This window comes from Pseudophryne corroboree, chromosome 1, assembly GCF_028390025.1.
Source record: "Pseudophryne corroboree isolate aPseCor3 chromosome 1, aPseCor3.hap2, whole genome shotgun sequence".
NCBI classification, from domain to species: domain Eukaryota; kingdom Metazoa; phylum Chordata; class Amphibia; order Anura; family Myobatrachidae; genus Pseudophryne; species Pseudophryne corroboree.
Window position 1 is genome coordinate 393,598,964 of NC_086444.1, and position 21,812 is coordinate 393,620,775.

Consider the following 21,812-nt stretch of genomic DNA (forward strand, 5'->3'; position numbering starts at 1 on the left):
AAACCAGTGGGATTTCAGGAAACTCAACACCACGTTAAGATCCCAAGGTGCCACTGGAGGCACAAAAGGGGGCTGAATATGCAGCACTCCCTTTACAAACGTCTGAACTTCAGGTAGAGAAGCCAACTCTTTTTGAAAGAAAATGGATAGGGCCGAAATCTGGACCTTAATGGAACCCAATTTTAGTCCCAAATTCACTACGGACTGTAGGAAGTGAAGGAAACGGCCCAGCTGGAATTCCTCCGTAGGAGCATTCCTGGCCTCACACCAAGCAACATATTTTCGCCTTATACGGTGATAATGTTGAGCTGTCACGTCCTTCCTAGCCTTTATCAGCGTAGGAATGACCTCATCCGGAATGCCTTTCTCTGCTAGTATCCGGCGTTCAACCGCCATGCCGTCAAACGCAGCCGCGGTAAGTCTTGGAACAGACAGGGCCCCTGTTGCAACAAGTCCTGTCTTAGAGGAAGAGGCCACGGGTCCTCTGTGAGCATTTCTTGCAGATCTGGATACCAAGTCCTTCGTGGCCAATCTGGAACAATGAGTATTGTTCTCACTCCTCTTTTTCTTATTATCCTCAGCACCTTGGGTATGAGAGGAAGAGGAGGAAATACACAGACCGACTGGAACACCCACGGTGTCACCAGGGCGTCTACAGCTATCGCCTGAGGGTCTCTTGACCTGGCGCAATACCTCTGTAGCTTTTTGTTGAGGCGGGATGCCATCAAATCCCCCTGTGGCAGTTCCCACCGACTTGTAATCTGTGCGAAGACTTCCTGATGAAGTCCCCACTCTCCCGGGTGTAGGTCGTGTCTGCTGAGGAAGTCTGCTTCCCAGTTGTCCACTCCCGGGATGAACACTGCTGACAGTGCGCTTACGTGATTCTCCACCCAGCGAAGAATCTTGGTGGCTTCCGCCCTCGCCACTCTGCTCCTTGTGCCACCTTGACGGTTTACATGAGCTACTGCGGTGATGTTGTCTGACTGAATCAGAACCGGTTGGTCGCGAAGCAGGGTCTCCGCTTGATGTTGGGCGTTGTATATGGCCCTTAGTTCCAGGATGTTGATGTGAAGGCAAGTCTCTTGACTTGACCACAGACCTTGGAAATTTCTTCCCTGTGTGACTGCACCCCAACCTCGGAGGCTTGCGTCCGTGGTCACCAGGACCCAGTCCTGAATGCCGAATCTGCGGCCCTCGAGAAGGTGAGCGCTCTGTAGCCACCACAGGAGTGACACCCTGGCCCTGGGGGATAGGGTGATTAACCGATGCATCTGAAGATGTGATCCGGACCACTTGTCCAATAAGTCCCATTGAAAGGTCCGCGCATGGAACCTGCCGAAGGGAATGGCCTCGTATGATGCCACCATCTTTCCCAGGACCCGAGTGCAGTGATGCACTGACACCTGTTTTGGTTTTAATAGGTTCCTGACCAGTGTCATGAGTTCCTGAGCTTTCTCCATCGGGAGATAAACCCTTTTCTGGTCTGTGTCTAGAATCATGCCCAGGAAAGGCAGACGAGTCGTAGGAACCAACTGCGACTTTGGAATATTTAGAATCCAGCCGTGTTGCCGTAACACTTCCAGAGAAAGTGCTACACTGATCAGCAACTGCTCTCTCGACCTCGCTTTTATGAGGAGATCGTCCAAGTATGGGATAATTGTGACTCCTTGCTTTCGCAGGAGTACCATCATTTCCGCCATTACCTTGGTAAATATTCTCGGTGCCGTGGAGAGACCAAACGGCAACGTCTGAAATTGGTAATGACAATCCTGTACCACAAATCTGAGGTACGCCTGATGAGGTGGATAAATGGGGACATGAAGGTATGCATCCTTTATGTCCAGAGACACCATAAAATCCCCCCCTTCCAGGCTTGCGATGACCACTCTCAGCGATTCCATCTTGAACTTGAACCTTTTCAGGTATATGTTCAGGGATTTTAAATTCAATATGGGTCTGACCGAACCGTCCGGTTTCGGGACTACAAACATGGTCGAATAATAACCCCTTCCTTGTTGAAGGAGGGGAACCTTGACCACCACCTGTTGAAGATGCAATTTGTGAATTGCAGTTAACACTACTTCCCTCTCGTGGGGGGAAGCTGGCAGGGGCGATTTGAGGTATCGGTGAGGTGGCATTTCCTCGAATTCCAGCTTGTATCCCTGAGACACAATCTCTATTGCCCAGGGATCCAACTGGGAGTGAACCCACTTGTGGCTGAAATTTCGAAGACGTGCCCCCACCGGGCCTAGCCCCGCTTGTGGAGCCCCAGCGTCATGCGGCGGATTTTGTAGAGGCCGGGGAGGACTTCTGTTCCTGGGAACTAGCTGCGTTGTGCAGCTTCTTTCCTCTGCCCCTGCCTCTGGCAAGAAAGGACGCACCTCGGACTTTCTTGTTTTTCTGTGATCGAAAGGACTGCATTTGATAATACGGTGCTCTCTTAGGCTGTGAGGAAACATATGGCAAAAAATTTGACTTTCCAGCAGTAGCTGTGGAGACCAGGTCCGAGAGACCCTCCCCAAACAATTCCTCACCCTTATAAGGTAAAACCTCCATATGCCTTTTTGAGTCGGCATCACCTGTCCATTGCCGAGTCCACAGGACCCTTCTGGCAGAAATTGACATAGCATTTATTCTAGAACCCAGTAGACTAATGTCTCTTTGAGCATCTCTCATATAAAGGACAGCGTCTTTAATATGCCCCAGGGTCAATAAAACAGTATCCCTATCTAGGGTATCCAACTCCTCTGATAAGGTATCAGTCCATGCCGCTACTGCACTACAGACCCAGGCCGACGCGATTGCCGGTCTGAGCAAGGTACCTGAATGTGTATAAATGGACTTCAGGGTACCCTCCTGTTTGCGATCAGCAGCATCCTTGAGGGTAGCCGTATCCTGGGACGGCAGGGCTACCTTTTTGGATAAGCGTGTTAAAGCTTTGTCCACCCTAGGGGAGGATTCCCATCGTAACCTGTCCGTTGGCGGGAAAGGATACGCCATAAGAATCCGTTTGGAAATCTGCATATTTTTTTTTATCTGGAGATTCCCAAGCTTTTTCACATAACTCATTCAGTTCGTGTGAGGGGGGAAAAGTTACCTCAGGTTTCTTTCCCTTATACATATAAACCCTTGTGTCAGGGACAGGGGTTTCCTCTGTGATGTGCAAAACATCCTTAATTGCTATAATCATATATCGGAGTGATTTAGCCAACTTTGGCTGTAACTTTGCATCATCGTAATCGACACAGGAGTCAGAATCCATGTCGGTATCTGTGTCAACAATTTGGGATAGTGGGCGCTTCTGAGACCCTGACGGCCTCTGCGACATAGGATCAGGCACGGGTTGGGACCCTGACTGTCCTGAGGCTTCAGCTTTATCTAACCTCTTATGCAAGGAATTAACATTATCATTTAAAACCTTCCACATATCCATCCAATCAGGTGTCGGCGCCGTCGGCGGAGACACCACATTCACTTGCTCCCGCTCTGCTTCCACATAGCCTTCCTCATCAGACATGTCGACACAAGCGTACAGACACACCACACACACAGGGAATGCCCTTTTTGAAGACAGTTCCCCCACAAGGCCCTTTGGAGAGACAGAGAGAGAGTATGCCAGCACACACCCCAGCGCTATAACCCAGGAATAACACAGTAACTTAATGTTAACCCATTAGCTGCTGTTTATATTGTGTTTTTGCGCCTAATTTATGTGCCCCCCCTCTCTTTTTACCCTCTTCTACCGTGAATCTGCAGGGGAGAGCCTGGGGAGCATCCTCTCAGCGGAGCTGTGGAGAAAAAATGGCGCTGGTGAGTGCTGAGGAAGAAGCCCCGCCCCCTCGATGGCGGGCTTCTGTCCCGCTTAAATATGCATTTTCTTGGCGGGGGCTCATACATATATACAGTGCCCAACTGTATATATGTTTACTTTTGCCAAAAAGAGGATCCAAATGCTGCCCAGGGCGCCCCCCCTCTGCGCCCTGCACCCTTACAGTGACCGGAGTATGTGAGGTGTGTGGGAGCAATGGAGCACAGCTGCAGTGCTGTGCGTTACCTCAGTGAAGAACGGAGTCTTCTGCCGCCGATTTGAAGTCTTCTTGCTTCTCATACTCACCCGGCTTCTGTCTTCCGGCTCTGCGAGGGGGGCGGCGGCGCGGCTCTGGGATCGGACGGCGAGGGTGAGATCCTGCGTACGATCCCTCTGGAGCTAATGGTGTCCAGTAGCCTAAGAAGCAGGACCTAGCTTCAGAGAGTAGGGCTGCTTCTCTCCCCTCTGTCCCACGATGCAGGGAGTCTGTTGCCAGCAGAGCTCCCTGAAAATAAAAAACCTAACAAAATACTTTCTCTCAGCGAACTCAGGAGAGCTCACTGAAAAGCACCCAGCTCGTCTGGGCACAGTATCAAACTGAGGTCTGGAGGAGGGGCATAGAGGGAGGAGCCAGTGCACACCAGAACCTAAATTCTTTCTTAAAGTGACCATGTCTCCTGCGGAGCCCGTCTATCCCCATGGTCCTTACGGAGTCCCCAGCATCCACTAGGATGTTAGAGAAAATAAGAATTTACTTACCGATAATTCTATTTCTCGGAGTCCGTAGTGGATGCTGGGGTTCCTGAAAGGACCATGGGGAATAGCGGCTCCGCAGGAGACAGGGCACAAAAGTAAAGCTTTTACAGGTCAGGTGGTGTGTACTGGCTCCTCCCCCTATGACCCTCCTCCAGACTCCAGTTAGGTACTGTGCCCGGACGAGCGTACACAATAAGGGAGGATTTTGAATCCCGGGTAAGACTCATACCAGCCACACCAATCACACCGTACAACTTGTGATCTAAACCCAGTTAACAGTATGATAACAGAGGAGCCTCTGAAAGATGGCTTCCTAAACAATAACCCGAATTAGTTAACAATAACTATGTACAAGTATTGCAGATAATCCGCACTTGGGATGGGCGCCCAGCATCCACTACGGACTCCGAGAAATAGAATTATCGGTAAGTAAATTCTTATTTTCTCTATCGTCCTAAGTGGATGCTGGGGTTCCTGAAAGGACCATGGGGATTATACCAAAGCTCCCAAACGGGCGGGAGAGTGCGGATGACTCTGCAGCACCGAATGAGAGAACTCCAGGTCCTCCTTTGCCAGGGTATCAAATTTGTAAAAATTTACAAACGTGTTCTCCCCTGACCACGTAGCTGCTCGGCAGAGATGTAATGCCGAGACCCCTCGGGCAGCCGCCCAAGATGAGCCCACCTTCCTTGCGGAATGGGCCTTAACAGATTTAGGCTGTGGCAGGCCTGCCACAGAATGTACAAGTTGAATTTTGTTACAAATCCAACGAGCAATCGACTGCTTAGAAGCAGGTGCACCCAACTTGTTGGGTGCATACAGTATAAACAGCGAGTCAGATTTCCTGACTCCAGCCGTCCTTTAAATGTATATTTTTAAGGCTCTGACAACGTCCAACAACTTGGAGTCCTTCAAGTCGTCTGTAGCCGCAGGCACTACAATAGGCTGGTTCAGGTGAAACGCTGATACCACCTTAGGGAGAAAATGCGGACGCGTCCGCAGCTCTGCCCTATGTCGAATGGAAAATTAAATAAGGGCTTTTATAAAACAAAGCCGCCAGTTCAGATACTCTCCCGGCCGAAGCCAGGGCCAGTAACATAGTCACTTTCCATGTGAGATATTTCAAATCCACATTCTTTAGTGGTTCAAACCAATTGGATTTGAGGAAATCTAAAACTACATTTAGATCCCACGGTGCCACCTTAGGCACCACAGGAGGCTGTATATGCAGTACTCCTTTGATAAAAATCTGGACCTCAGGGACTGAGGCCAATTCTTTTTGGAAGAATATTGATAGGGCCGAAATTTGAACCTTAATAGATCCCAATTTGAGACCCATAGACAATCCTAATTGCAGGAAATGTAGGAAAACGACCCAGTTGAAATTCCTCCATCGGAGCACTCCGCTGCTCGCACCACGCAACATATTTTCGCCAAATACGGCGATAATGCTTCGCGGTGACTTCCTTCCTTGCCTTTATCAAGGTAGGAATGACTTCTTCTGGAATGCCTTTTCCTTTTAGGATCTGGCATTCAAACGCCATGCCGTCAAACGCAGCCGCGGTAAGTCTTGAAAAAGACAAGGACCCTGCTGAAGCAGGTCCCTTCTCAGAAGTAGAGGCCACGGATCGTCCGTGACCATCTCTTGAAGTTCCGGGTACCAAGTCCTTCTTGGCCAATCCGGAGCCACTAGTCTTACTCCTTTTTGCCGTATAATCCTCAATACCTTTGGTATGAGAGGCAGAGGAGGAAACACATATACCGACTGGTACACCCAAGGTGTTACCAGCGCGTCCACAGCTATTGCCTGCGGATCTCTTGACCTGGCGCAATACCTGTCCAGTGTTTTGTTGAGGCGAGACGCCATCATGTCCACCATTGGTTTTACCCAACGGTTTAATAGCATGTGGAAAACTTCTGGATGAAGTCCCCACTCTCCCGGGTGAAGGTCGTGTCTGCTGAGGAAGTCTGCTTCCCAGTTGTCCACGCCCGGGATGAATACTGCTGACAGTGCTATCACGTGATTCTCCGCCCAGCGAAGGATCCTGGCAGCTTCTGCCATTGCCCTCCTGCTTCTTGTGCCGCCCTGTCTGTTTACATGGGCGACTGCCGTGATGTTGTCCGACTGGATCAACACCGGTCTTCCTTGAAGCAGAGGTTCCGCCTGGCTTAGAGCATTGTAGATTGCTCTTAGTTCCAGAATGCTTATGTGAAGAGACTTTTTCAGGCTCGACCACACTCCCTGGAAATTTCTTCCCTGTGTGACTGCTCCCCAGCCTCTCAGGCTGGCATCCGTGGTCACCAGGATCCAATCCTGCATGCCGAATCTGCGGCCCTCCAATAGATGAGCCTCCTGCAACCACCACAGAAGGGATACCCTTGTCCTCGGCGACAGGGTTATCCGCAGGTGCATCTGAAGATGCGACCCTGACCATTTGTCCAACAGATCCCTTTGCATGGAATCTGCCGAAAGGGATTGCTTCGTAAGAAGCTACCATTTTTTCCCAGGACTCTTGTGCATTGATGTACAGACACCTTTCCTGGTTTTAGGAGGTTCCTGACCAGGTCAGATAACTCCTTGGCTTTTTCTTCGGGAAGAAAAACCTTTTTCTGAACTGTGTCCAGAATCATCCCCAGGAACAGCAGACGAGTTGTCGGCATTAATTGGGATTTTGGAATATTCAGAATCCATCCGTGCTGCTTTAGCACCTCTTGAGATAGTGCTAAACCCATCTCTAGCTGTTCTCTGGACCTTGCCCTTATTAGGAGATCGTCCAAGTATGGGATAATTAATACGCCTTTTCTTCGAAGAAGAAATATTATCTCGGCCATTACCTTTGTAAAGACCCGAGGTGCCGTGGACAAACCAAACGGCAGCGTCTGAAACTGATAGTGACAGTTTTGTACAACGAACCTGAGGTACCCCTGGTGTGAGGGGTAATTGGAACGTGGAGATACGCATCCTTGATGTCCAAGGATACCATAAAGTCCCCTTCTTCCAGGTTCGCTATCACTGCTCTGAGTGACTCCATCTTGAACTTGAACTTCTTTATGTACAGGTTCAAGGACTTCAGATTTAGAATAGGCCTTACCGAGCCATCCGGCTTCGGTACCACAAAAAGAGTGGAATAATACCCCTTCCCTTGTTGTAGAAGAGGTACCTTGACTATCACCTGCTGAGAATACAGCTTGTGAATGGCTTCCAAAACCGTCTCCCTTTCTGAGGGGGACGTTGGTAAAGCAGACTTCAGGAAACGGCGAGGTGGCTCTGTCTCTAATTTCAACCTGTACCCCTGAGATATTATCTGCAGGATCCAGGGATTTACCTGCGAGTGAGCCCACTGCGCGCTGTAATTCTTGAGACGACCGCCTACCGCCCCCGAGTCCGCTTGCGAAGCCCCAGCGTCATGCTGAGGCTTTTGTAGAAGCCGGGGAGGGCTTCTGTTCCTGGGAAGGAGCTGCCTGTTGCTGTCTCTTCCCTCGTCCTCTGCCTCGTGGCAGATATGAATAGCCCTTTGCTCTCTTATTTTTAAAGGAACGAAAGGGCTGCGGTTGAAAGGTCGGTGCCTTTTTCTGTTGGGGAGTGACTTGAGGTAGAAAGGTGGATTTCCCGGCCGTAGCCGTGGCCACCAAATCCGATAGACCGACCCCAAATAACTCCTCTACGCATCGCCTGTCCACTGTCGTGTCCATAAGCTCTTCTGGCCGAAATGGACATAGCACTTACCCGTGATGCCAGTGTGCAGATATCTCTCTGTGCATCACGCATATAAAGAAATGCATCCTTTATTTGTTCTAACGACAGTAAAATATTGTCCCTGTCCAGGGTATCAATATTTTCGATCAGGGACTCTGACCAAACTACCCCAGCACTGCACATCCAGGCAGTCGCAATAGCTGGTCGTAGTATAACACCTGCATGTGTGTATATACCTTTTTGGATATTTTCCATCCTCCTATCTGATGGATCTTTAAGTGCGGCCGTCTCAGGAGAGGGTAACGCCACTTGTTTTGATAAGCGTGTTAGCGCTTTGTCCACCCTAGGAGGTGTTTCCCAGCACTTCCTAACCTCTGGCGGGAAAGGGTATAAAGCCAATAACTTCTTTGAAATTAGCAGTTTTTTATCGGGGCACCCCACGCTTCATCACACACGTCATTTAATTCTTCTGATTCGGTAAAAACTACTGGTAGTTTTTTCACACCCCACATAATACCCTGTTTAGTGGTACCTGTAGTATCAGCTAAATGTAACATCTCCTTTATTGCCAAAATCATATAACGTGTGGCCCTACTGGAAAATACGGTTGATTCGTCACCTTCACCACCGGAATCAGTGCCTGTGTCTGGGTCTGTGTCGACCGACTGAGGCAAGGGGCGTTTTACAGCCCCTGACGGTGTTTGAGGCGCCTGGACAGGCACTAATTGAGTGTCCGGCCGCCTCATGTCGGCAAACGACTGCTTAAGCGAGTTGACGCTATCCCGTAATTCCACAAATAAAGGCATCCATTCTGGTGTCGACCCCCTAGGAGGTGACATCCTCATATTTGGCAATTGCTCCGCCTCCACACCAATAACGTCCTCATACATGTCGACACACACGTACCGACACACAGCAGACACACAGGGAATGCTCTATACGAAGACAGGACCCACTAGCCCTTTGGGGAGACAGAGGGAGAGTCTGCCAGCACACACCAAAAAGCGCTATATATGACAGGGATAGCCTTATGATTAAGTGCTCCCTTATAGCTGCTTTTATATTAATATATTGCCATTTATTTTGCCCCCCCTCTCTGTTATACCCTGTTTCTGTAGTGCAGTGCAGGGGAGAGACCTGGGAGCCTTCCTGACCAGCGGAGCTGTGACAGAAAATGGCGCCGTGTGCTGAGGAGATAGGCCCCGCCCCTTTTCCGGCGGGCTCGTCTCCCGCTATTTAGTACATTTAGGCAGGGGTAAATATCTCCATATAGCCTCTGGGGCTATATGTGAGGTATTTTTAGCCTTTTTAAAGGTTTTCATTTGCCTCCCAGGGCGCCCCCCCCCCAGCGCCCTGCACCCTCAGTGACTGCCGTGTGAAGTGTGCTGAGAGGAAAATGGCGCACAGCTGCAGTGCTGTGCGCTACCTTAAGAAGACTGCAGGAGTCTTCAGCCGCCGATTTTGGACCTCTTCTTGCTTCAGCATCTGTGAGGGGGCCGGCGGCGTGGCTCCGGTGACCATCCAGGCTGTACCTGTGATCGTCCCTCTGGAGCTTCATGTCCAGTAGCCAAGAAGCCAATCCATCCTGCACGCAGGTGAGTTCACTTCTTCTCCCCTCTGTCCCTCGTTGCAGTGATCCTGTTGCCAGCAGGAATCACTGTAAAATAAAAAACCTAAGCTAAACTCTCTAAGCAGCTCTTTATGAGAGCCACCTAGAATTGCACCCTTCTCGGCCGGGCACAAAAATCTAACTGGAGTCTGGAGGAGGGTCATAGGGGGAGGAGCCAGTACACACCACCTGACCTGTAAAAGCTTTACTTTTGTGCCCTGTCTCCTGCGGAGCCGCTATTCCCCATGGTCCTTTCAGGAACCCCAGCATCCACTTAGGACGATAGAGAAATTATGTTTACATACTACTGCTCACTTACTGTACACCGGGCGGGAGGGAACCTTTGGCCCTCCAGCTGTTGTTGAACTACACATACCAGCATGCCTTGCTACAGTTTTGCTATTTGGCCATGCTAAAACTGTTGCAGGGCATGCTGGGATGTGTAGTTCAACAACAGCTGGAGGGCCAAAGGTTCTCCATCCCTGCTGTACACAAATAGAGCTCATCTCTACTAGGGATGGCCATCAACCATCCAAGATTCAAAATTATCGATGGTGGATCATCAGATAGTGTTCCGCCATCGATGGTGGGGTGTGGGGCCGATGGTGATGGATTTTTACTGTGCACTGCACTGTGCCTGGAGTCAGGGGTAGATACATGCTGCCTTGGCCAGGCGGACCTCATCTCCTGGCTCCTGTCCACAACACTCATTACTGTCTAGTGCTGCCGGGCAGCACCACTGCGTGCTGACATGTCAGAGACACACTAGGCCAGAGGTTTCCAAACGCAGTCCTCAAGGCACCCCAACGGTCCTGGTTTTAAAAGTATCCATGCTTGGTAACAGGTGGCTTAATAGCACCTTAGTCAATTTGATTTAACCATATGTGCTGAGCCATGGATATACCTAAAACCTGGATTGTTGGGGTGCCTTGAGGACCGCGTTTGGGAACCTCTGCACTAGACAGACAGTCTTCTAGTTCCTGCTCACCCCTGTACGGTGATGAATCCTTCCTAGTCACTTGAGGTGATACAATAACGGCGGGGAAGGGAAGGCAGAGTGGCTGCATAGTCACTCATACTTAGCTGTCAGTCAGCACTCAACAGCCCCGTCTCTCCACTCCCCGCTCACTACGTCTATCACTGTGTGTGAGACGGTTCCGGTATGAATGGTCGACCATGTTATGGTCGACAGTCATTAGGTCGACATTGACATGGTCGACATGGACACATGGTCGACACATGAAAATGGTCGACACAAGAAAGGTCGACGTGAGTTTTTTTTTTTTGTTTTTTTTTTTGTCGTTTTTTTCGTAAAAGTGACTGGGAACCCCAATTAGTGCACCGCGTTCGCTCGCCATGCTTCGCTCGGCACAGATTACCGTTCCAATCGTAGTCCACATGGATCGTAAAGTATGGAAAAGTTCCCCAAAAGAAATAAAAGTTAAAAAACTCATGTCGACCTTTTCATGTGTCGACCATTTTCATGTGTCGACCATGTGTCCATGTCGATCATGTCAATGTCGACCAATAGTGGTCGACCTAATGACTGTCGACCATAACATGGTCGACCATGTGAACGGATACCGTGCGAGACTGTGTGCAGCAAACCGCCAGGAGAGCTACGCCACGCATGCGCAGAGGTAACTATTAATCGCAGACACATTCTCCAACAAAGCCTCTTCTGTGCATGAGTGACTATACAATACCAGGAACCATCGATGGTAGATAGCATATTTTAAATCCATCGATGGTACCAGATAATTGCTTCATCGATGGCAACCATCGATGGGGGATGTACCGATGGCCATCCTTAATCACTACCCCCTGCTAGGACATGCCACACAGTTACAGTAATACCATACCTCCCAACATCTTGATTGTTCAAGACGGGACTCCATGCGCAGCGAAGCCGTGCAGCGCTGAAAAGGGGTGTAGCCTGTTGAGAGGTGCATGGCTTCACATGAATGACGCGATCAAAAGCCAAGCCTCCCATTTCATAGTAGGGGTACGGCATGCGCTCTGTGAGCTGCTGGCCATGCCCGCAGTCCCTCTGGCTCACTGGAATAGACGCTGTGCGCATTCGCACAGCGTCTATTCACTGCTGCTCTGAGCAGCGAGTGATAGGGATCCTCCCAACTGCCCTCCCACCCACCACGGGAGGGACATCGGGGCAGACCCCAAAAATTGGAACAGTTGGGAGGTATAGTAATGGACATCGGAACGCGACGGTTTGAAACTATCAATGTTTTCTATTTGATGGGTTTTTATCATTCCATGGCAGCATTCCGATATTTTCCGCCATAACATTGTAAACATATGATGGTGTTCCGATTTTTATTTCGTGTCCTGCTCCCAGTCCCACGACCCAGTCCCAACCCCGGCTACGATGCAGAGGTTTTGCACATGCGCAAACAGGTTTTTTGCGCATGCACAAATCATATATATTTTTTCTTTTGATGCAAAGGTTAGTTACCATCGCATCGAAAGATTCGAAGGCGGAAGCCCAGCCATCATTTGATGGTTGGCCTTCCGATATCCATCCATCCTCAACATGGAGATACTGTATGGGAATGTTACCTCTCATGCACACGCCGCTAGTGGTAGCCGGCAGCTCCCCGCACCGTAAATGCCGCATACAACAGCGCTGGCACTGTGTCCCGCTAATCAGACGCAGGCAGCCGCGCGTCACAGGCTGTAGGGTAGGAGAGCGCTCGGCAAGCGAGAAGATTGCCAAACCGTGGCCGCCTCTCTGCGTGTGAGTGAGTAGCAGCAGCAGTGCGACACTAGCCGGCTGGGTGTAGAGCGGAAGAGGCAGGAAGAGCACCGGAAGCTGGGCTGGCTGGAGAAAGCCGCCAGACACAGGGGGACTAGTAGATTAGGGCACAGTAGATGCTAGAAGCAGAGCCATGGATCATCAGTGGCGCAGGCGGTAGGAGCAGAGGCCAGTGTGGGCTGCTGAGCAGGTGGGAGGACGCTGGGGTGTGTGTGTGCTGGGCACGTTGGGGCTGTATCAGGCTACGGTAGCGTCTAGTTTCTCTTCGTGCAGAGGACCTTTCCCATAACCCCCTGGGTCCATGTCACAATCTATCTGGAATAGAAAAGTGTGGCGAGCGAAGCGAGACACCGAGCCCGATGCGTGGCGAGCGTCCAATGCTGCATAGAAAAAAATAAATACCCCAAACGATCGGAGAACGAAGAAAACATTTAGGAGCTGTAAGGGCGGAAGTTCTCTCCTGCCCACTCGTTGTGTCACGTCCAGGTCCTTTGCACGAAGGCAACATAGACACAACCATCAGGCTACAGAGCTGATTGCTGCAGTACATGTACATAGTACATACATGCAGTACAGTACACTAGCAGGTCTGTGCACAGGCCACTGATGTACACACATGCCAGTGTCAGGCACAGGCCACTGATGTACTCTCTTGCCAGTGTCAGGCACAGGCCACTGATGTACTCTCTTGCCAGTGTCAGGCACAGGCCACTGATGTACGCACATGCCAGTGTCAGGCACAGGCCACTGATGTACGCACATGCCAGTGTCAGGCACAGGCCACTGATGTACGCACATGCCAGTGTCAGGCACAGGCCAGTGTCAGGCACAGGCCACTGATGTACGCACATGCCAGTGTCAGGCACAGGCCACTGATGTACGCACATGCCAGTGTCAGGCACAGGCCACTGATGTACGCACATGCCAGTGTCAGGCACAGGCCACTGATGTACACACATGCCAGTGTCAGGCACAGGCCACTGATGTACACACATGCCAGTGTCAGGCACAGGCCACTGATGTACACACATGCCAGTGTCAGGCACAGGCCACTGATGTACGCATATGCCAGTGTCAGGCACAGGCCACTGATGTACGCATATGCCAGTGTCAGGCACAGGCCACTGATGTACGCACATGCCAGTGTCAGGCACAGGCCACTGATGTACAGTCTTGCCAGTGTCAGGCACAGGCCACTGATGTACACACATGCCAGTGTCAGGCACAGGCCACTGATGTACACACATGCCAGTGTCAGCCACAGGCCACTGATGTACACACATGCCAGTGTCAGGCACAGGCCACTGATGTACACACATGCCAGTGTCAGGCACAGGCCACTGATGTACACACATGCCAGTGTCAGGCACAGGCCACTGATGTACACATATGCCAGTGTCAGGCACAGGCCACTGATGTACGCACATGCCAGTGTCAGGCACAGGCCACTGATGTACAGTCTTGCCAGTGTCAGGCACAGGCCACTGATGTACACACATGCCAGTGTCAGGCACAGGCCACTGATGTACACACATGCCAGTGTCAGCCACAGGCCACTGATGTACACACATGCCAGTGTCAGGTACAGGTCACTGATGTACACACATGCCAGTGTCAGGCACAGGCCACTGATGTACCCACATGCCAGTGTCAGGCACAGGCCACTGATGTACACACATGCCAGTGTCAGGTACAGGTCACTGATGCTGCGTAGAGCTATAATAGGGGTTATTACCCTTTGGGAATGATGCATGATTTGATATTAGTTTTTATAAGGTGCATGCAACCTGGAGGATATTCAGAAGATAGAATAAGTGATATTATCTCCCTGAACATAACAGGGTAGAATACAGAAGTGATCTTTCCCAGTGTGCAAGATATGACTGCAAATGGGGATCACAAGAGAGGTATTAGATTATGCAATGCTGAAACTGGTGAGGCTTCTAGACCACGGGCATCCAAATGTTTTCCTTTTTGGAATGATTCAATTGTTCTCTCCCCCACACCTGTGTGCGCCCAGTGGTAGCTATTCACAATTGTTTTTGCCGACTGGCACACTAACCTCATCTCTACTCGCAGCCCCCCATACTGGTGAGCAGAAATGTGCAAAGAACAACCCTTTTGAGAGCCAAACTACGCTATTCGCATGGTGCCTAGTACTTTAGTCTGTTTTAGCCGTTTTATGCAGCTAAACCTGGCACTACAGGGCGCGATCAGCGCAATAAAACAGTGGATGCCCAAACAGTTGCTTACCATCCGGGCTAAAGTGACAGCCTGATGGTGGAAATGCAATTCAGGGCGCCCGTTAAACAGATGATTCCCCCTTGGAGAGCTGTATGAAGAAAATTACTGAACAGGGGGCCACAGCATTTTCTCTCAAAGTTGTGCTCTCAGCAATTAGTACAAGGTGTCTTATTCATGTTCTAGCTTCGTATTCAGAACTAGGGATGGACATCAGTGGGTTGCCATCAAGGATAACCATCAATGGGTTGCATCACTCGATGGCCAGGTCGTGGGTCAATAAAAAAAATTATGGGTTGGGGTTTAACAGGTAGCCGGGGGTGGGGCAAAGCTCTGTTTGGTGGTGGTAGGGAATATTTGGTTCCACTATTGGCTCTCTGTCATCGATGGCAAAACCATTGGTAGTTGGCCATCAATGTTTAGCAACTATTGATGGACAATGGTTATCCCAATTCAGAACATTTTATAAGACAATTGCCTGTGTTCCCAGAAACTTGTAGGGTAGAGCCGGGAGTCTGTGTGTAACTTGTGTGCAGGGAACAGAGCCCCAGCCTACAGCAGCATCAAAAAGAGTTAGGCAGAAACTCAAGGCCAGGTCACAGAGATCCAGAGGGGAGAGTGTCCAGGATGGAGTACAGGAGCCATAGAGGAAAGACTAAAAACAGAAGTTTATCTCCGTGCGATGTCCAAGCAGGGTACACAGCAAGTAGTGTTTGAATTGGAGGGAGGCCAAAAAGCAGTTTCCACAAAGTAGTTTTACAGTAGTAGAGATGTCAGGTCGATTGCTATCCTACAGTTTCTTACTGTTTAACTCCTGAATAACTCTTAACAGTGCTTTAAATGCAATAACACTTGGGGGAAAAACAACACTTTGAATAAGAAAAACCACAGCAGCCCATTCCCTAATCAATATATAGTGGTACAGACATGTGCTGAATGATTGAACCCTACCCGAATGCCCGCTGCCTACCACAAGGCTAGCAATAAATTCCACAGCAAACTGTGCCTAAGTATCCCATTTATCTAGGCCAGTGGTTCTCAAACTGTGTGCCGTAGCACCCAGGGGTACCTCAGGACACTTGGGATGCCTTGGATTGATGGTCTTGGACCAATTCATGGTCAGTATAATAGGCAGAACGAGTGCTAGTTGCTGCCAATCATAATATATGTGGACAAACAGAAGCAAATCTTGTCCCTCACCACACAATTGAACCTAAGGATGACTTCTAAACACAATTTACTTAATTTAATATTTCTTTCTAAATATCTCAATAAGAACCTAGAGGTGCCATAAAAAAAATTCTGATACTCTAGGGCAGGCATTCCCAACCGCGATCCTCAAGGCACACCAACAGTGCAGGTTTTTAGTGATATCCAGGCTGCAGAACAGATGGTTAAATCAAAATAACTGAGCTACTAATTAAGTCACCTGTGCTGAAGCCTGGATATCACTAAAACCTGCACTGTTATGGGCTCTACACATTGAGCGATCTGACGGCGGATACGGGCGACCCGGCGGCGGGGGGCAGTGACGGGAAAAGTGAAGTTTCTTCACTCCCCCCGTCACTCGGCTCCATAGAAATGCAGGCAAATATGGACGAGATCATCCATACTGGCCTGCATGTACAGGCGACGGGGCACCAGCAATGAACGAGCGCGGGGCCGCACATCGTTCATCGCTGGTGCCGCCACACTGAAAGATATGAACGGTATCTTGTTCATTAATGAACGAGATCGTTCATATCGTTCACTAAAATCGCGCAGTGTGTAAGGCCCTTAAGTGTGCCTTGAGGACCGTGGTTGGGAATGCCTGCTCTAGGGTACCATTAATCAAAAAAGTTTGGGAACCACTGACCTAGGCATTAACTTAAAGCCATTCCTTAAATTAGACTGCAGTTTGACGATTATCATTAATGCCAGTTTGCCTAAAGTAATATTCAACAAAGCATTTCTGCTCCAATAATGTGCCTGCTGCAATAGTATTTTATTTGTATTTGAGAAGAAAAGATCAGTCACATCACCATCCCTCAATGTGAGCTAATAATAACTCCTGTATAACTCTTAGGGGTGTATTGTCGGAAAGACGGCAGCTTCCGACTGATTGAGGTCGGAAGGGGTTCCGACCTATTCATTACCGGCAGCTTTTTTCCGACAAGTCGGGAAATCCGACTTGTCGGAAGACTGTCAGAATACACACGGATCGGGGGCTTCAGCCTCCGAGCCGCGTGTGCTGTCGGAAGTGTGGCCAAATCCGACAGGTTTTAGCCCTGTTTCTGATAATGTCAATCCGACTTTTAAAAGTGGGAAAGGACCCGACAGCTATTGAATATATGCCTATAAATTAGTGTCAGGGCTGTTATTGATTTTTGAAAAATAAATTTTCTTAAATAAGCCCTAACATATACCTCACGCCAACCAGCTTCCTTCTCCCCTGCCGCCCTGTGTGAAAATAGGAAACACAGTATCCTATACATTACAGTTGTTTTTCTTTCGCCTTAAAAATGGCATCATTCCTTTTTTTGTCCTGGTAATTTCTTCTCTGATATTCAGCCTTCTTTGCTTTCTGTTCAGTGTCCGTCTTTGATAATGTATGATTGCAAAATGCCCAAAGTAAATTCAGATACACAATATACCCAGAATACAACCATTTTTGATGGTGCAGTTCCATTCAGAATACATTGAAAATAGATAATAAATACAGAATGGACCTTTTAAGTAAAGTATATAGATAAGTTAAAGTAAAAGCATACTAAATAATAACGTACATGCAGACTTTCTAAATAGTTGCACAACACTCAAAATATGCAATTTATATGTAGATCCAAGCTTTTGAGAAACAAATCACAGATGACGCTAGCCTAATACATTGAATAGTACACGTTTCACTTCAATTGTTTTGGAGTTCTTATTCATTTGGAGTTAATTCTGGCATCTGAATTTTGCAGGACGAAGCCATGTATGTGCTGGTCACTGTGCTAGTGGCGTTACTTTTTACCCTGCTTCAAAGGCGCATCAAGAGTAGACGCATGTGTCTTGACGTCAAAAGATTGGATGGCAAAACTGTGCTTATAACTGGTGAGTTTCCATATGGCACATTAGCTATAGAAGACTAAACCACTAGGTATCTAGTGATGGTGCCACAATAGCTTTATTTTGTAAATGGTGTTTAAAATAGTATGCTACTGAAATGTAGAACTGTTGTGCCATCATGTCTGTGTCCATATTTTAACTACTACATGCAATAGTGCTGGCACCATCTATCAGTGTGATGCTGATGGAGCAGAAAGAATACTGCCATTGGCTCCAACAGGCCTAGCCAACCTGTAGCTCTCCAGCAGTTGGGAAACTAGAAGGTCCAGCATGTCCTGCCACAGTTTTGCTTTTAGGGCATGCTGGGATATGTAGTTTCACAACAGCTGCAGAGCCACAGGTTGGCCAGGCCAGTTATGTAGAGTCAGATAAAATAGATTATTGCATGTAGAAATATTTTGATTTGGGCATTCCACACACATAGTGTATTTGTGCATGTGACGGGAGACTAAGGAACCTGATTATTTTGGGTTGGAGAATATAATGTGTTAATATAGGTGATTGTTAGAATGAATGAACGGTCATGTAGACCAATTAAAAATACATTGCATGTGACACATGCTTATTATGGAACTCGGCAATCACTTTCAGTTGAACATTTGGTTTGTAATAGATTATAATGAGGACTTTACAAATTTCTCTGATCTTTAAGAGCCAGAACATGAACCTGGCACAATATCAAGCTATTATGTCAGCCAGCTCTGTTTCTACAGTGTCTAAACAACCAGGAAAAAAATCTCTTCTGATTAAAATATCTGGTCAACTGATGACATCACTTTTTGTTGGCCAATAGTTGAACTCACTGATTGCATCTAAAGGGCCATACACACTAGACGATTTATTTTATCAGATATGGACGATAACGACGATTGTGAACGATATTTCTCTAACGTCCTAAGTGGATGCTGGGGACTCCGTCAGGACCATGGGGAATAGCGGCTCCGCAGGAGACAGGGCACAAAAAGTAAGCTTTTAAGATCACATGGTGTGTACTGGCTCCTCCCCCTATGACCCTCCTCCAAGCCTCAGTTAGGTTTTTGTGCCCGTCCGAGCAGGGTGCAATCTAGGTGGCTCTCCTAAAGAGCTGCTTAGAAAAAGTTTTTTAGGTTTTTTATTTTCAGTGAGTCCTGCTGGCAACAGGCTCACTGCATCGAGGGACTTAGGGGAGAGAATTTCAACTCACCTGCGTGCAGGATGGATTGGATTCTTAGGCTACTGGACACCATTAGCTCCAGAGGGAGTCGGAACACAGGTCTCACCCTGGGGTTCGTCCCGGAGCCGCGCCGCCGACCCCCCTTACAGATGCTGAAGATTGAAGGTCCGGAAACAGGCGGCAGAAGGCTCTTCAGTCTTCATGAAGGTAGCGCACAGCACTGCAGCTGTGTGCCATTGTTGTCACACACTTCACACCAGACGGTCACGGAGGGTGCAGGGCGCTGCTGGGGGCGCCCTGGGCAGCAATATATAATACCTTTTATGGCAAAAGAATACATCACATATAGCCATTAAGGCTATATGTATGTATTTAACCCATGCCAAATGTCTAAAACTCCGGGAGAAAAGCCCGCCGGAATAGGGGGCGGGGCTTATTCTCCTCAGCACACAGCGCCATTTTCCTGCTCAGCTCCGCTGTGAGGAAGGCTCCCAGGACTCTCCCCTGCACTGCACTACAGAAACAGGGTAAAACAGAGAGGGGGGGCATATTTTGGCGATATTTTTATATATTTAAGCGGCTATAAGGAACAACACTTATATAGGGTTGTTCCCATATATATTATGGCGCTTGGGTGTGTGCTGGCAAACTCTCCCTCTGTCTCCCCAAAGGGCTAGTGGGGTCCTGTCTTCGATAAGAGCATTCCCTGTGTGTCTGCTGTGTGTCGGTACGTGTGTGTCGACATGTATGAGGACGATGTTGGCGTGGAGGCAGAGCAATTGCCGATAATGGTGATGTCACCCCCCAGGGAGTCGACACCGGAATGGATGGCTTTGTTTATGGAATTACGTGATAATGTCAGCACATTACAAAAATCAGTTGACGACATGAGACGGCCGGCAAACCAGTTAGTACCTGCCCAGGCGTCTCAGACACCGTCAGGGGCTGTAAAGCGCCCTTTACCTCAGTCGGTCGACACAGACACAGACACAGACACTGAATCTAGTGTCAACGGTGATGAAACAAACGTATTTTCCAGTAGGGCCACACGTTATATGATCACGGCAATGAAGGAGGCTTTGCATATCTCTGATACTACAAGTACCACAAAAAGGGGTATTATGTGGGGGGTGAAAAAACTACCTGTAGTTTTTCCTGAATCAGAGGAATTAAATGATGTATGTGATGAAGCGTGGGTTAACCCAGATAGAAAAATGCTAATTTCAAAAAAGTTATTAGCATTATACCCTTTCCCGCCAGAGGTTAGGGCGCGCTGGGAAACACCCCCTAGGGTGGATAAGGCGCTCACACGCTTATCGAAACAAGTGGCGTTACCGTCTCCTGATACGGCCGCCCTCAAGGATCCAGCTGATAGGAGGCTGGAAACTACCCTGAAAAGTATATACACTCATACTGGTGTTATACTGCGACCAGCCATCGCCTCAGCCTGGATGTGCAGTGCTGGGGTCGTCTGGTTGGATTCCCTGACTGAAAATATTGATACCCTGGATAGGGACAGTATTTTATTGACTATAGAGCAATTAAAGGATGCTTTCCTTTATATGCGAGATGCGCAGAGAGATATTTGCACTCTGGCATCGAGAGTAAATGCGATGTCCATATCTGCCAGAAGGAGTTTATGGACGCGACAGTGGTCAGGTGATGCGGATTCCAAACGATATATGGAAGTATTGCCGTATAAAGGGGAGGAATTATTTGGCGTCGGTCTATCGGATCTGGTGGCTACGGCAACTGCCGGAAAGTCCACTTTTTTACCTCAGACCCCCTCCCAACAGAAAAAGACACCGTCTTTTCAGCCGCAGTCCTTTCGTTCCTATAAGAACAAGCGGACAAAAGGACAGTCATATCTGCCTCGGGGCAGAGGAAGGGGTAAGAGAGGGCAGCAAGCAGCCCCTGCCCAGGAGCAGAAGCCCTCCCAGGGTTCTGCAAAGCCCTCAGCATGACGCTGGGGCCTTACAAGCGGACTCAGGAACGGTGGGGGGTCGACTCAAGAATTTCAGCGCACAGTGGGCTTGCTCACAGGTGGACCCCTGGATTCTACAGGTAGTATCTCAGGGTTACAGGTTGGAATTCGAGAAGTCTCCCCCTCGCCGGTTCCTAAAGTCTGCTTTGCCAACGTCTCCCTCGGACAGGGCGACGGTATTGGAAGCCATTCACAAGCTGTTTGCTCAGCAGGTGAAAGTCAAGGTACCCCTCCTACAACAGGGAAAGGGGTATTACTCCACGCTATTTGTGGTACCGAAGCCGGACGGCTCGGTAAGACCTATTCTAAATCTCAAATCTTTGAACCTGTACATACAAAAATTCAAGTTCAAGATGGAGTCACTCAGAGCAGTGATAGCGAATCTGGAAGAAGGGGACTTTATGGTGTCCCTGGACATAAAGGACGCTTACCTGCATGTCCCAATTTGCCCTTCACATAAAGGGTACCTCAGGTTCGTGGTGCAAAACTGTCATTATCAGTTTCAGACGCTGCCGTTTGGATTGTCCACGGCACCTCGGGTCTTTACCAAGGTAATGGCCGAAATGATGATCCTTCTACGAAGAAGAGGCGTATTAATTATCCCTTACTTGGACGATCTCCTGATAAGGGCAAGATCCAGAGAACAGCTGGAAGACGGAGTAGCACTAACCCAACTAGTGCTGCAACAACACGGGTGGATT

General features: G+C 48.9%; 1 protein-coding gene and 1 long non-coding RNA gene across 5 annotated transcripts in view; one reads left to right on the plus strand and one right to left on the minus strand.

The window, feature by feature from the left end:
- The window catches only part of LOC134888449 (uncharacterized), a 239,263-nt gene extending 227,349 nt beyond the window's left edge, over positions 1-11,914 (minus strand). Inside the window, exon 1 of the long non-coding RNA XR_010171150.1 lies at positions 11,733-11,914. This is a non-coding gene — a long non-coding RNA (uncharacterized LOC134888449). The remainder of the gene's footprint in view (positions 1-11,732) is intronic.
- A 540-nt stretch (positions 11,915-12,454) lies between these two features.
- The window catches only part of LOC134886975 (retinol dehydrogenase 12-like), a 193,232-nt gene continuing 183,874 nt past the window's right edge, over positions 12,455-21,812 (plus strand). The window contains exons 1-2 of one of the 4 annotated variants that reach the window (XM_063913183.1): positions 12,455-12,629; positions 17,830-17,959. In XM_063913183.1, the coding sequence (XP_063769253.1) occupies positions 17,839-17,959 (121 nt within the window). In that variant the 5' untranslated portion in view covers positions 12,455-12,629; positions 17,830-17,838. Of the gene's footprint in view, positions 12,630-12,657; positions 12,834-15,932; positions 16,003-17,829; positions 17,960-21,812 lie in introns of those variants that run through there. The other 3 variants (XM_063913182.1, XM_063913181.1, XM_063913180.1) reach the window with 3 other exon arrangements.